Here is a 15,272-nt window from a genome sequence, read left to right as displayed (position 1 = left end):
CTGTCCCTGTCTGTTGGCTGTGCAGCGGGGCCAGTGCCATTTTGGGGTTGCTGGCCCTTAAGCTGCATTTGCCGTTCATCCACTAGGGCCAGTGCCACTGCGCGGTCTGTTGGTCATTAGTTGCACTCGCCACCCAGAGCACCGGCCTGATCCCCCGAGAACCAGCGGTATTGTTCTTGGTGCATGGAGGCAGAGTCTCTGCAGGCTTCTGTGGCCTGCCTCTTTTGCAATGTGCTGGTGTCTCAACTGGGCGATTTGGGTCTAGGTGTGCTGGCTTTAGCCTGTCCGTGGTGAAGACCTCTGTCTTGCCTCCAATGTCCAGCTCAAACGTGGCTCTATTGTGATGGACGACCCAGAACGGACCCTTGTATGGCTCTGCAGTGGTGGATGGTATGGACCTCTGTGAATGAAAACATACTCACAGTCCTGTAGGTCTTTAGGTATGCTGGTCCTCATTTGTCCATGCCTGACAGGTGGAGTTGGGGCCAGGTTGCCGACTCTTTCTCTCAGTTTGTGGAGGAGAGCTGCCTGGAGACGGAACCAATTCCCCCAGGACCAGCAGTGGAGCTCCATAGACGAGGTTTTGAAGTCCTCCTTGGGCATCGTGTGAATACCCAACAGTGCCCAGGGTAGCTCGTCTTCAAGTCGGGTTGTCAGCACAGCCTTCAGGTGCCTGTGGAAGCGCTCCACCAACCCATTGGACTGTGTGGTGAATTGGGTCCCTATCAATAGACAATAGGTGCTGGAGTAGGCCAATTGGCCTGTCGAGCCAGCACCGCCATTTTTCAGACCATGGCTGATCATTCTCCGTCAGTAACCATTCCCTGCCTTATCCCCATAACTGGTGGTGTGGGATGGTAACCCAAACCGTGCCACCCAAAAGATGAGAGCCTTGGCACACGAGGTTGTGAATATATCCACCAGCAGGACTGCTTCCAGCCACCTGGTGAACCAGTCAACCATCGTGAACAGGTAGCGAAAACCCTGGGATATTGGTAAGCATCCTATTATGTCCACGTGGACGTGGTTTAACCTTTGCTCCACGGGCTTGAAGTGCTGAGGCGGGGCCTTGGTATGCCACTGCACCTTGGCTGTTTGGCACTGCGTACACACCTTCAGTCACCCGCCGACCTGTTTCTGTAATCCATGCCACACGTATTTGCTGGTCACCAGCCAGACCGTGGTCCTGATGGATGGGTGACCCAGTCCATGGATGGAAACGAAAACCTGCTGTCTCCAAGCTGCTGGGACGATAAGTCTGACCTGGCCAGTGGCCACATCACATAGGAGGGTGGTGTTACCTGTGCCGACTGGTATGTCCTGGAGCTGCAGTCCCGATAGGACTGTCCTGTACTGGGGCGTCTCCTTGTCGTCTTGCTGCGCCTCCATCAGCGCCACAAAATCCTCTCCCCTTGATGGCGCGTGGATACTCTTGTCTGGACAGTGTGACGTTGTCCTTGCCGGAGACTTGCCTTACATCTGTGGTATACTCTGAGATGCAAGATGTGATGCTGCTGGCGGGCTGACCAGGGGTCCGAGATCTTCACCAAGGCGAAGGTCTGTGAAGGCCGTAAAAGACCTACCCTTGAGAAAGTATCTGAAGTGGCAGATGGCCAAGTACAGTGCCAGTAGCTCACTGTTGAAAGCTCTGTACTTCAGTTCCAGAGGCTGCAGATGTTTGCTGAAGAAAGCCAGCAGCTGCCAACTCCCTTTGATCTGCTGCTCCACAACTCCACCAATCGCTGTCCTGAGTTGTCCACCATCAGGGACATTGAAGCGTCTCCCCTGGGGTGTGCCAAAAGAGCGGTGCCTGCTAGGGCTTCCTTGGCCTTCACAAAGGCCTCTGCTGACTCCTTGTCGCATGTGATGTTCTTTGCCTTGCCTGCCATCCAAGTGAACATGCGCCGCATGATCTGGGTAGCCAAGAGGATAAACCTATGGCAGAAGTTGATCATCCCCACAAACTACTGTAGCCCCTGATCGTTCTGGGCCTAGGAAACTTCTGATAGCCTCCACCTTGTTGGGTAGCAGTGAGGCTCCTTCCTTGGTTATCCTATGACCCAGGAAGTCCATGGCCCCCAACCTGAACTGCCATTTGGCTGGGTTGATAGTCAGTCTGAACTCACTCAGCCGAGTATAGAGTTTGTAGAGGTGAATCAAGTGTTCTTGCCGGTCCCTGCTTGCCACGAGGATGTCATCCAAGTAGACGAAGGTGTCATCCAGGTCTCGGCCCACGGTGTCCATTAGCCACTGGAAGGTCTGAGCGGTGTTTTTCAACCTGTGGCACTTGCAGGAATTTGAACAGGGTGATGATGGTGGTCTTGGGTATATCATCGGAGTGAACCGGGATCTGAGGATATCCCCGCAAGAGGTCCACTTTGGAACAGATCTTTGCCCAGTGGAGGTTAGCCGCAAAGAGCTGTATATGTGCCACGGGTATCGATCTGGTGTTGTGGCCTTGTTGAGCCAGCGCTATTCACCGCATGGTCTCCAACTCCCAGCGGTCTTGGCCATCATATGCAGGGGGAAAGCCCATGGGCTGTCTGACCGCCACACAATGCCGAGCTCTTCCAGTTTCTTGAATTCCTCCTTTGCCAGCTGGAGCTTCTCCAGAGGGAGGCGTCTTGCTCATGTGTGGAGCAGTGGGCCCTAGGTAAGGATATGGTGCTGTACTCTGTGCCGGGGCATCGCCATGGTGAATTGGGGGGTGAGCACTGCTGGGAACTTGGCCACGACCTTGGTGTATTCACAGCAATTGCTACACGGAGTCCAGGTGGAGTGCTGGAAGCTTGGGGTCTTTGAGGGGGAAGGTTTGGAAAGTCTTTGCATGGACCAACCTCCGACTCTTGAGGTCAACGACCAGGCTATGGGCACACAGGAAGTCTGCTTTGAGGAATGGCTATTCCACTGCGGCCAGCGTGAACACCCACGAGAAAAGGCTGCCTCCCAACTGCAAAGGTCTGGATGATGCGGCTGTTGGCAGCCCTCAGCATGGGGCCCGACTGCGGTTCCTGATGTCCTGTCCCGATGGGACTAGGACGCTGACCTCTACTCCTGTGTCCATGAGGTATTGCTGTCTGGACTGGCAGTCCCACACGTACAGGAGGCTATCTTGTTGGCCAGACATCATGGCCATTAGTGATGGGTGGCCCTGGTGTTTTCCTGGAACGTGCATAGTGGCCTGCTCTGGCGGGCTCCGAAGCCCCATCTCTGGTAGTAGAAACACATTGGTCATTGGGATCTGTGGGGTTGGTGTTCCTTCAGTGGGCCTGTATGGGTCTGGCTGCGGGGTTTAGCGAAGAGCCCCATGGATGCCGAGCACTCTCTTTTCTGTTTCCACTGAATGTCCGCTCGTGCTGCGACTTTTCGGGAGTTGCTGAAGTCGGCATCTGCCAGAAGCAGTTGGATGTCCTCAGGCAGTGAGGAATGCCTGCTTGAACATGACGCAGGGTATGTGTTTGTTTAGGAGGGCCAGCATCTTGTTCGTGAAAGTTGACGGGCTCCTGTCCCCTAGCCTGTCCAGGTAGAGCAGTCATGCCCCTCTGTCATGCCTTGAGAGCCCGAAAGTCTTGATTTGCAAGTCAAGGCAGTGTATGCGGCTTCCAATGGGGGCTCCTGGATGAAGTTGGCCATCCGGCTCGCCATGTCCTGTTCCAGGGCGCTCACCCCGTGGTAGTACCAGGTAGACACTGCCATGATCTGATCTGCCAGATCTGAAACTTTGCCTCAGTCTGGTCAAACCACACACGTGGTTGATTCGTCCAGAAGGCTGGCAGCTTCAGGGTGACTGCGTGGACTGCTGTCTGCTCACTCACCGTTCGGTTCAGATGCTGTCTACACCGTTGGGGTCACAATTGTACCCACATGCTACTCAAAAGAAAAACACATACACGTCAGGTTAAACTCTGTTTTATTGGGGGGGGGGGTCAGGCCCGACTTTTATACTGCTTGTGTTCCTGCCATTTCTCCCCTTTGCTTAAAAAAAGTGGGTTTCCCATGCACGGGCCCCTTCTTGCATAACAATCCCTTCTTCCCTGTGTGCTGTCCCTGTCTGTTGGCCATGCAGCGGGGCAGTGTCATTTTGGGGTTGCTGGCCCTTAAGCTGTCCATGCTGTTCATCCGCCGGTTCGCTTGCGAGGGCCAGTGCCGCTGCATGGTATGCTGGCTTTTAGTTGTACGTGCCACCCGGAGCAACAGCCTGATCGCCGCAGCGGCAGGCTACCACAATACCATGGCATTTAGCACAAAGAGATATTCGATGATCAAAATTTCCCACGCCCGCTATAAATTGTGCATGTTCTTTCACTGATGCAATTACACTTTCATGCTCACTATAACATTCCCAACCTTGCTATAAATTGCCGCACGTCTTTCCAATGCTGCTATAAATTGTGCACGATCTTTCAATGCCGCTATTATATTCCCATGCTCACTATAAATTGCCGGCACGTCTTTCCTACGGCTGCTATAAATTGTGCACGATCTTTCAATGTCGCTATTATATTCCCATGCTCACTATAAATTGCTGGCGTGTCTTTCCCACGCCCACTATAAATTGGGTGTGCTCTTTCAATGCCTCTACTATATTCCCACACTCGCTATAAATTGCTGGTTTGACTTTCCCACGCCTACTATAAATTGTGCGCATTCTTTCAACATGTAAAAATATTCTCCTATAGTATGCCCATGCATATAACGTGCTGGGGGAGGGGTGCCTGATTTGTAAAATATGGTAGTTTTCAACATCCAAAATCAGTGATACAGTCGAGCTTTATTGCAGAACATGAACATTTAGGTGTTGTGATAAAGATCATCATTCAACTGTAATGCAGAATTATCAAATAAAAGATGGTAATTAAGGAAAGCAATATTCATACCAATCTTCGTCAGATACGAGTTTCAGAGCTTCTGATAATGCAAGGTCTGGTTTGGAGAAAGGTCTTGCTTCATATGCTTCTGAACCAGGCAAAACTGATGGTGTTTGATCTCTGTGTGATATACTGTAATCTGACGGGATCTCTTCTTCTATAAAGGAGAGAAAATTTAATCTTTCAATACCTAAAAATTTGTATTGAATTTTAAGTAACAGTTAAAAAACCCATTTAGATTTAATTTAGGTGCAATTGGGTGGCACCAAGTTTAAATGGCTGGAATCAGCTTCTACCGCACTGAAAATAAAATTAAAAAAATTTAAAAGATCACAGTTGAAGCAATTTAGAATAGTCATTTTTCCAATTTAAGATTAAAATCAAAAACTGCTGGAAATACTTTATAGGTCATGCAACATCTATAAAAAACTAGAAAGAGTTGGCATTTCCAATTGAAAGAGGTTTGTTTAAAGTTGTGGAGATGTCAGGATTAACATGGGGATATTGCTTATCAATCAGATATGTTCAGTTATAGCCTGCACTCTAAATTGATCTGTGATTATAAATTGGGAGCATTAAAATGACCAGATTTTAAAAAATATTATTTAGTTGCACAGATTTGTTTTGTTGCTGCCTTTTTTAATGAGGTGATTCTTTCCTGAGCTGCAATTGGCTTGCACATGGTAGGAGAGGAGATATCGAACCTTGCTCCTGTTGCTTTTTCTTTTCCATTTCCTTCTATCTTCCTCTATTCCCTGCTGTCTGTCTCCTTTTCTTTTGAATCTGGTGAAGGGGCACTGGGAGAAGAGGGACTTTCCTTTCCTTTTTATTTTTTTCCCAGATCTTATGAATGTTTTTCTATGAATTTATATTCAATGGTTATATTGAATCCTATATTCGGTATTTTCTTAAAACAAATAAAATATTCAAAAAATTTACAGTCTGCACACTTTTCTCCTTCTACAGGAATGTAACAGAACACATTCAAGAAATCCACAGTATTTTTGACAAAACGGCTATTACCCCATTCACAATCCTAAATATTCACTCACTCAACCATCAGCAAACAATGGCGGCAGGGTATATCATCTTCAAAACGCATGGTGGATACTTGGCATGGCTACTCTGACAGCATCTATGATTTGTACCTCCATGAAAGAGAAGTGCATGGGAACACCAACAACACTCCTCTCCACACCATTTTGACTTGGCAAGATATCTTCATTTCTTCATAATGGTCTAAATCCCAGAATTCCCTCCCGTAAAGTAGTCGTGTACCTTCACCAGAAGGATTGCTGAGTTTGAAATAGACTATTCCTCATGATCTACTAAAAGCAATTAGAGAAGAATAAATGCTATGTTGCAGGTAACACCCAGATTCGTTGTTCCACACCACCACCCCTCCCCCCACAAGAATGTGCCTCCTATTTCATGATTTTATGTGCAACTTGGTGACAATTGTTTGAAGTTTACAATTTCGATAGGACCTAAGAATCAGAGAAATAAGAAGTGAAGACAAAATAAATTATTGAATGTCACTGCAGTTTTAATTCAATGGAAGAGAAAATCATAATCTAGATAAAATTTGTATTTTCATGTCTACAGTTTTAGAGGTGACAAACCTGAAAGCCATGGTTATTTTGGTTTTATTCACAAGCAATATAATTACGCTGAATTGGAGATCTCACATTTAACCAAGCACTCCTTTTCTGATATTAATGGTAACCTTTTAGTTGAATAGCTACTCACCAGAATGTGGTGAGCTGGAAGGTCGACTTTTCCTCACACTAGCACTATGCTTGAACTGTGAAGGATTAGGAGTGGCTACTTTCACTGGTGAAGAATCAGTTTTCAATGCAAAAGAAACCTCATCACTAATATCCAGGCCTAATTGAAAAAGACAAATGTTGTCTTGTTAAAAATCAGGTTAGAAATCCTTTGAATTCAAAAACTTACAAATACTCCTCCAACTACATTTGCTTTACAAAAATGCATAACATAAATGGGCTATCAATGATCATTTTACAAACCAACCCTCCCCTCAAAAACTTGTGAGTAGCTATATTCATCATAATTTTGTCTCTTCTTAATCATTGTCAAGCCAGAGATGTTTCAGTGCAACAAAATGTTATTATGAATTTACCCCTTCCTTTGTATTGGACATAATACTTAAATAAAATCTCAATACTCCATCTAACATTGAACAAAGAATTCCCTGAAATTGCTGGAAATTTAATGATTGAATATACATAGGGAATAGAGAGAAAAAAATAGCAAGTGATGAAAACAACAATACTTGATTAGCTTAATAATCTTACTTTTAGTTCCAGCCTTGTCTGGACCTATGTTCCTTAATCTTTCATGTAATCTTTCTTCCTTATTTACAGAGTCTTTAAAATTATGGTCTCTTAGTTCCTCAGTCTGACTTTGTTGTTTCTTTTGTTTCATTTTATTCCGAGCTGATGTTGAGATGGAGGTCTTTCAAAGGAAGAAAACTTGCATGAATATGTACGCATCTAGTGGTCACTTGAAAGTAATTGCTAAAAATCAAGTTTAATTATTGTTATATGAAAAATGGTAGGTAAATGGAAATATAGCATGGTCCTCTGGAGCAAAGTGCTGAAAACAAATTTGATCTGATTTCTTTTAGGAATATTGGTCAATGGATAAGATCATCCACATTATGGGGAGGGGGGGGGGTGGGAGCAGGTGGAAATGCGAGGGTATGGCAGGTAAGAACAGAACTTACATTTCTTCAAAATAAAGCATCTTAATTTATTACCTTTGAAGAGAGAAGGTTGCTGTACTCTTTCAGTTCTGTACTATGAAAATGTATTTTCCAAATATTGAACTAATGTTTATCGCGAGTATACATTTTAAAATAAAAATTACATTGATTAGACTGAAAGTCATATTGAATGATTAATGAGTTGATATTTATTTTATTTTTAAGAAGAGACAGCCTTCATCTCTTTTGTTAATCTTTTCAGAGAAAAAAAAACTACTATGGATCTTGAATTCCAAATGTAACTAATTTTCAGATTTACTGCTGCAGAGAATTTTACACCCATTAGTATTAGTCACATTTGTTCCTGAACACTCAAGCCTCTAAATATCTTGTGTGTCAAGTTGTCAAGAATGGGAGCCTGCATCAGACATCTAGAACCCAGGAAAATTGTGCAGGTAACTTTGTGGCGGCCCACTACCCAGTAGGCATCCTGGCACATAAGATGGTGGCCAAGGGCAGCAATCCTACAAGGACCATGCCGACTAAATGGCCTTTCTTCACAGACTGCATGTCACACGACGGGAAACACAGAGCACCAACGGGGACGTTGACCTATCAGCAGCTGACAAACCAATGATGTCATTTCCGCTGGAAGCGGCGGGACAACTAGGCCCAGTGGGTCTATTCAAGGCAGGGGAAACTGTCAATAAATTATTATTGACTGTACTCACCTTGTGTAAGTGTCTTGCTTTCACGCCCTGCCGTAGCAGGTATTACATTGGTTACCCCAACTGGTCCAAATGGCGATGGGGCAACAAGCAACACTCCACACAGTTTCACTGAAACTGCCGACATTCTGGACTTCGCAGCCGCTAGTATGGTTCAAGCAAGCCGAGGCCCAATTTCAGAATCGACAGGTAAAAGCCGACCCCATGAGGTATTACTACATGGTGAGCTCGCTTGACCAGAACACAGCCACCAGGGTTGTTGATTTCTTCCGGCAGCTTTTGGAGCAGGGCAAATATATGGCCATCAAGGAACTATTAACTCGTACTTTCAGGCTTTCAAAACACGATCATGCGGCCTGAATGTTGAACATGGACAGTTTGGGGGACAGGACCCCTTCCGGTCTTATAAATGACATGTTAGCATTAACCGATGACCACAAACCTTGCCTGCTCATTGAGATCTTCCTGAAATGACTACCATAGGATATCTGACTGCTGCTTGCCGAGGAGGACTTCAGCAACCCCAGGAAGGTCGCAGCTCAAGCGGATATCCTCTGGGGAGCAAAGAGAGGCTCCAGCATCGTGGTAGATCTTGTTGCAAGGCCTCGTGTGCAGCAGATGACTAGATCGCCACCTTAAAGCAGGCCAACTGACCACCCGATGAGCAGTACTGTTTTTATCACCAACAGTGGGGTTCGGAGGCCCATCGATGCTGCCCTCCCTGTGTGTTTTAGGGAAATGCCATGGCTGACCATCACTAGTGACTGCACACCACATCCTCACTCAAGGCCCCCCCCATGCCAGGGCACGCCGCCTCCCCTCTGAGAAACTCAACATCGCAAAGGAGATCCAGAAGATGCAAGAGCTGGGAATAGTGCGATGGTCTGACAGTCCCTGGGCATCCCCCCAAATATGGAGAATGGAGGTCATGTGGAGATTATCACCACCTCAACAAGGTCTCCACACCAGACAGGAATCCTGTGCCCCACATACAGAACTTCACCACGAACTTACTGAAGGCACGATTATTCTCCAAGGTTGACCTCATCATGGCCTATCACCTAATCCCAGTCCACCTGGAGGACATTGTTAAAACCACCATCGTCACACCCTTCAGTTTGTTTGAGTTCCTCAGGATGTCTTTCAGGCTTAAAAACATGGCTCAGACATTCCAGAGACTGATGGAAGCAGTGGGCTGGGATCTCAAGTTTGTGCTCATTCATTTACTTGGACGACATTCTGATAACCAGCCACAACCACCAAGAATGCACAGCCCACATAAGACAGCCATGCACCCACCTCAGTGAGTTTGGCCTGACCCTCAACCTGGCCAAATGGCAGTTTGGGCAAGAAATAATAGACTTTCTGGGCCAAAGAATCAATAGACACAAGGTGGCACCTCTGCCTGAAAAGGTTGAGGTCGTCAGGCATTTCATCAAGCCACATACAGTGAAGGGCCTCCAGGAGTTTGCTATGATTAATTTCTATCACCACTTCATACCGGGGGCAGCCCGCATCATGCGCCCATTATTCTCGCTCATGGCAGGGAAGCAAAAAGAGGTCGAGTGGAATGAGGAAGCATTGGAAGCCTTGCAGAAGACCAATGACACCCTGGCCAATACGACGCTTCTGGTGCATCTGAGGATAGACAGCCTGACTGCCCTCACAGTGGATGAATCCAACACAGTGATTGGAGGTGTACTTGAGCAATTGGTTGGAGGGACAATGGCAATCCTTGGCTTTCTTCAGCAGGCACCTCCAGCCCTCCAGAGCTCAAGTAGAGTGGTTTTGACAGTGATCTCCTGACATTGTACTTAGCAGTCCAACATTTAAAGTATTTCTTGGAGGGGAGGCGATTCATGGTCTTCACGAATCACAAGGCGTTGACTTTCGCTTTCAATAAAGTGTCGGACCCATGGTCAGCCAGGCAGCAGAGGCAACTGTCCTATATATCCAAGTTTATCATGGATATAGAGCATATCGCCGGGAAGACCAATGTGGTGGCCAATGCACTATAGACTGTCACAAGGGATTGATTACATGGCCCTGGACCAGGCACAACAGACGGATCCCGACATCCCTGTGTATAGGACGGCAGTGACGGGACTCAAGCTGGAGGATGTCCACATCAGGCCTGGAGACAAGACCCTCCTTTGCGACATTGTCCTATCGTCCCGGCAGAATCGAGATGACCAGTGTTCGATGCAATGCACAACCTGGCACACCCGGCTATCAAGATGATAGCAAGCAGGTTCGTCTGGCATGGACTCCACAAGCAGGTCTGCCAATAGGGAAGAATTTGCATGCACTGCCAGGCGGCAAAGGAACAGACACACGTTAAAGTGCCTCCCCCCCACCCCCCAGCCATTTGGGCCAGCACTGCGGTGACCCCTGCTGGTGTCAAAGGGGCACGATACCTGTTGATGATGGTAGACTGTCTCACAAGGTGGCCAGAGGCAGTCCTGCTAGTGGAAACCTCCACAGAGGCCTGCGCCAGAGCCTTAGTAAACACATAGGTGGTCTGGTTCGGAGTCCTGGAGCACCTGACATCAGACAGGGATGCACAATTCACCTCAGGGATCTGGGTGGCCTTAACCAGCCTTCTGGGAACCCAACTCCACAACACCATGGCATACCATCCCCAGGCCAATGGGTTGGTGGAGAGGTTCCACAGGCACCTTAAAGGGGCCCTGATGGCCCGACTCAAAAATCCAAACTGGATTGATGAATTGCCGTGAGTCCTCCTGGGGATCTGCACCACATCAAAGGAAGACATCAACGCCTCAGCAGCAGAAATAGTGTATGGAGCACATCTGGTCATCCCCAGGGAATTCCTGGCTACCACCAGACGAACTATCAGTGGCAGCCCTCGAGAGACTGGGCATGCTGTCCCTGGCACAACCCTCTTTGCATGGCCAGCCCAAGACATTTATCCCTGGGGACCTGAAAAGCTGCAAATATGTCTTCGTATGATGAGGGGCACACCAGGGTCCACTACAGTGGCCATATGAGGGGCCCTACCAGCCAGGCATAACGAGACTACATGTGTGCTGGACATCGGCCGCAGAGAGGAAACATTCACTACTGACCGCCTCAAACCAGCACACTTGGACACCAGCCAGCCAATCACCTCACTACCTCCATGCCGTAGAGGCAGGCCACCCATAACCAAGGACAGCACCCGGATTGCCGGTTCAGAGGGTGGCGGGAGGGAGACTCATGTAGCGGCCCGCTACCCGGTAGGCTTCCCAGCACACAAGATGGTAGCCAAACATCGCAATCCTACAAGGGCCATGCCGACTAAAAGGCCTTAAGGCCTTTCACAGGCTGCAGGGTGGAAAACAGTGACACCGTCCTATCAGTGGCCGGCAAGCCAGTGTGATGGATTGTATCATATTTTACATTGTATATAGATATGTTTTTGAAGAAGATAGATTGTGGAGGGGGTAGTGTAGGTCATAAACAAACACAAACACTTCACAAAACAAATCTCATTTAAAATGCCAGAGCTTTGCTCAAACCAGACAGTCCAGGCTCTGAACGCCTTCGCAAAAAATTTGAAGAATGCCAATGGAGACTTCACAAGTAGGTGTTAATTGGACATGCTGCGGAGTATTTGGATTATTGCTTTGAAAGCAACAGATGAAGTCGGGTTGTGAGTTCTGAGTTCAGCCTGTTGAAAACCCTTGTGGTCCATACAAGAGGAAGTGGCTGGCTAGAGTGTTTCACCTGAAATAAGAGAAACAAAAAGGAACTCTGTGGTGATCTGCAGAAGAAGAGGTTATCAATTGGAAAGCCTCGATGGGTAAGTTTCTTCAGCAAAACACTGAAGTGGATGATTGGAGGGAATCAGTTTGTGTGTGTCCAACGAGCAACAAATCTCTCTCTGAAACAGACAAGAACCTTCCTGAGCATTAACTTATTACCTTTAAGCACCAGAGCTTGGTTAAAATTCATAAATGTTAAATTCTGTGCACAGCATAAAAATTGCCTGATACTGGTGAACTTGGAGGAATGAGAAGTGAGATTGGACTGTGAATCAAATAACTTTTTTGAACATATACACATTACATACATGTGCGCTTAGAATTAGAAGGGGATTAAGTTAGGTTAATATTAATAAGTTAAAGTTTGATCCTATTTTTATGTTTAAAGTAAATTAAAAACAACTTTTTTTTTAAAGTAACCATTTGTTTTGGTGAATTTCTATTGCTGCTGGGTTTTGGGGTCCTCTAGGCCCGTCATTTCTGAAGCGGCAGGGCAATTGGCCCAGTGGGCCTATATAAGAGAGGAAAAACCGTCAATAAATCAGTATCGACTGTACTCACCTCGTACAAGTGTCTTGCTTTCATGCCCTGCCATAGCATGCACTTCAACTTTATCTTTTTAACCAATTAGACAAAGATGAAAGCAAACAATCAGAGAATCATAAAGGAAATGTAAACTGAAGTTAAACTTAATTTCAAATTTAATTTCAAATTTAATAATAAAGGCTTAGAGAGAGAGAAAGACTGGATTAAAAATGGGAAACAAGGGGTAAACAGGGATCTAGTAAGTAGGATGTTTTCCTTTGTTAAAGTGTCAAAATACGGAATCAAAATAAGTAGGAGACCTTTTAAAGTTGAAATGAGAAGAATTTTCTTTATTCAAAAGAGTAGTGAATCTTTGAAATTGTCTACTCAGAACATAAGAACTGAAGAAATAGAAGCAGGAGTAGGCCATCCTGCCCATCAAGACAGTGCTGCCATTCAATTAGATCATGTCTGACCGAGTTTTGAGGACTCAGCCATGGATTATATTCTAAAGGCAGAGAAATTTCAAGTAATCAAATTATCTACTCATTCCTTTCTTCTATTCTGATGAAATTAAAAGTTTTACATAACAATTGAGCATCTGTATTTCATATGATGAAACTTAATTCTCTGGTTATCATTCAAGAAAATACATCAAACATTCTATTTAATGCATATCTATTTTGAGGTAAACAGCATACCTTCTTGATACTTTTTCAATGAAGCAAGTGAGGTACCAGTTTTTGGTTTTATTGTTTAATTATGCATGCATTTGTCCCCTGAACTGATGTAGTATCATGAATAATGGTGAGAGTGCTAATTAAGATGATGGCAAAATTTTGCCCAATATGTTGGATTATGATAATATCTGTACCTGCAGGTGCAAATAGTATGACGTTGGGAATATTAATAAAAATACCATTCCCCCCATATCTGGAATCCATCTTTTAAAATGTAAATTTCAAATTATTCCACTGACTATTATAATGTTGTAAGTAAATGCTTAAGAATAAATTAAAGTTCCTTCTAGACACGATTCTACAATATTAATAATAATTTCACTCAAAATTATTTTAAATAATAAGTCACAAAGAATTATCTTGGTCTCAGAACAACTCAAGCTTGATTACTGAGAGAAAATTTGAAGTAATTTAACTCTATATTAAATCTGAACTGAGAATGGTTTACAAATGTGCTTAAAACTTTGTGTTTACTGTTTCACTAGAATTAAATGTATTGGTGGTTAACCAGATCAGTATTGTTCTTTAAATCAATGTCGTTCTTTGCTTGACTATCACCAGATCACTTCCCATCCATCAGTTTGTCACAATTACCTGTTTTTCATTCTCTGCGATATCAAAGCCAGTTTGACTCTTCTGATGCACAGCCCTACCATAGATTCCTGAAGGAAGATCCATTGCTAGCCTTTGGTCACACTCATCATCCCCACCATTTGATGGGATGACAACTTGGGTGGGCATTACAGAAACTGACTGGGGACCACCAAAGACACCTATGGAATAAAAGAATTACTAAGGACTACCTTATTTGAGAACTGCATTGTAAGCCATTATACCAAATCAATTTGATCAACTGAGAAATTAACTACTGCAGAATTTTCACAGGAATAAAGGATTGAAAGATTATTTACAATGATCCAAGAGGAACAAGAAGGAAAACAAAGCTCCATTATACTCACATTTTCCTACTATAACCACCGAATTCTCATGCAGATCATTTTCAGAAATGGTTTCGTGATTGCTCACCTGCTGTATGCTGATGGTAGACCCTGCCAATCCACACATAATTAATGGGTTGAAAGGATATAATTTGGACCTTTGAACAAAATTACTTAAAAAATTATATTGTTTCCATTATCAAAAATGAACATGTACAAGAGCAATAATGTGATTAAGGGCATCTTAATTATCACCAATACTAATGGAATAAACCTATATTAAAACAATTATTTGTTAAAATAGCTGATTCCTATTTATCAATACAAATTTATTAATGCCATCTGTGCTTGGAGATATTTAAGTATCAATGAAGTTCATGAACAGCTGTGAATTTCTGTGAAAAAATACTTGCATAAATATACATACCTTTTGTAGGTTTTATATTAGCATTTTTTTGAGGCTCTTTGGATTGTAATTTAGAGCCAACCTGAGATACTTCATTTTGTTTCTCCTCTTCAAAATATGAGAATACGTTTCCATAAGCCATACGTAGTCCAACAATACTCACATCAGAGGTGGTTCTGTCATGGAAAGTCCCTCCTGTATTTTTTTAAATCAAAATGTACTCCTTGATGCAGACATCTTTTAAGGTTATTCTAACTCTACATTATTGCAAAATAAAGATTTTTCCTCTTCTTACAAATGGCATGAAGGTATACATATTAGAATCCAAAAGATTCCTCAGAATATTGTGACCCTTCATGGCAGACAGAAAATGCAGACTGAAAGCAAGAACCAAGACAGCTTGGTAAATAGATCACTCTCACATACTAATTCAGGGGTGGCCAAACTTGCTTATTGCAAGAGCCACAAACGATAAAATTCAGATGCTTGAGAGCCTCAGGACAAGAACAAAATTCACACATATGTTTTTATTGTTCCATACACATTATGTAACAAAAATTTTAAGAAATGCA

General features: G+C 44.5%; 1 protein-coding gene across 3 annotated transcripts in view; it reads right to left on the bottom strand.

Annotated features, from left to right (window-relative positions):
* Positions 1-15,272, bottom strand: part of LOC138753395 (TOG array regulator of axonemal microtubules protein 1) — an 87,982-nt gene that overhangs the window by 27,357 nt on the left and 45,353 nt on the right. For 2 of the 3 annotated variants that reach the window (XM_069916335.1, XM_069916337.1), the window contains 7 exons: positions 14,722-14,895; positions 14,316-14,405; positions 13,951-14,129; positions 12,653-12,706; positions 7,187-7,346; positions 6,618-6,755; positions 4,878-5,025 (listed from right to left, as the gene is read on the bottom strand). In XM_069916335.1, coding sequence (XP_069772436.1) covers positions 4,878-5,025; positions 6,618-6,755; positions 7,187-7,346; positions 12,653-12,706; positions 13,951-14,129; positions 14,316-14,405; positions 14,722-14,895 — 943 coding nt within the window. The remainder of the gene's footprint in view (positions 1-4,877; positions 5,026-6,617; positions 6,756-7,186; positions 7,347-12,652; positions 12,707-13,950; positions 14,130-14,315; positions 14,406-14,721; positions 14,896-15,272) is intronic. The other variant, XM_069916336.1, reaches the window with a different exon arrangement.

This window comes from Narcine bancroftii, chromosome 2 (genome assembly GCF_036971445.1).
Source record: "Narcine bancroftii isolate sNarBan1 chromosome 2, sNarBan1.hap1, whole genome shotgun sequence".
Classification (NCBI taxonomy): Eukaryota; Metazoa; Chordata; class Chondrichthyes; order Torpediniformes; family Narcinidae; genus Narcine; species Narcine bancroftii.
Note: the sequence above shows the minus strand (reverse complement) of the source record. Positions and strands in the feature narration are given on the sequence as shown.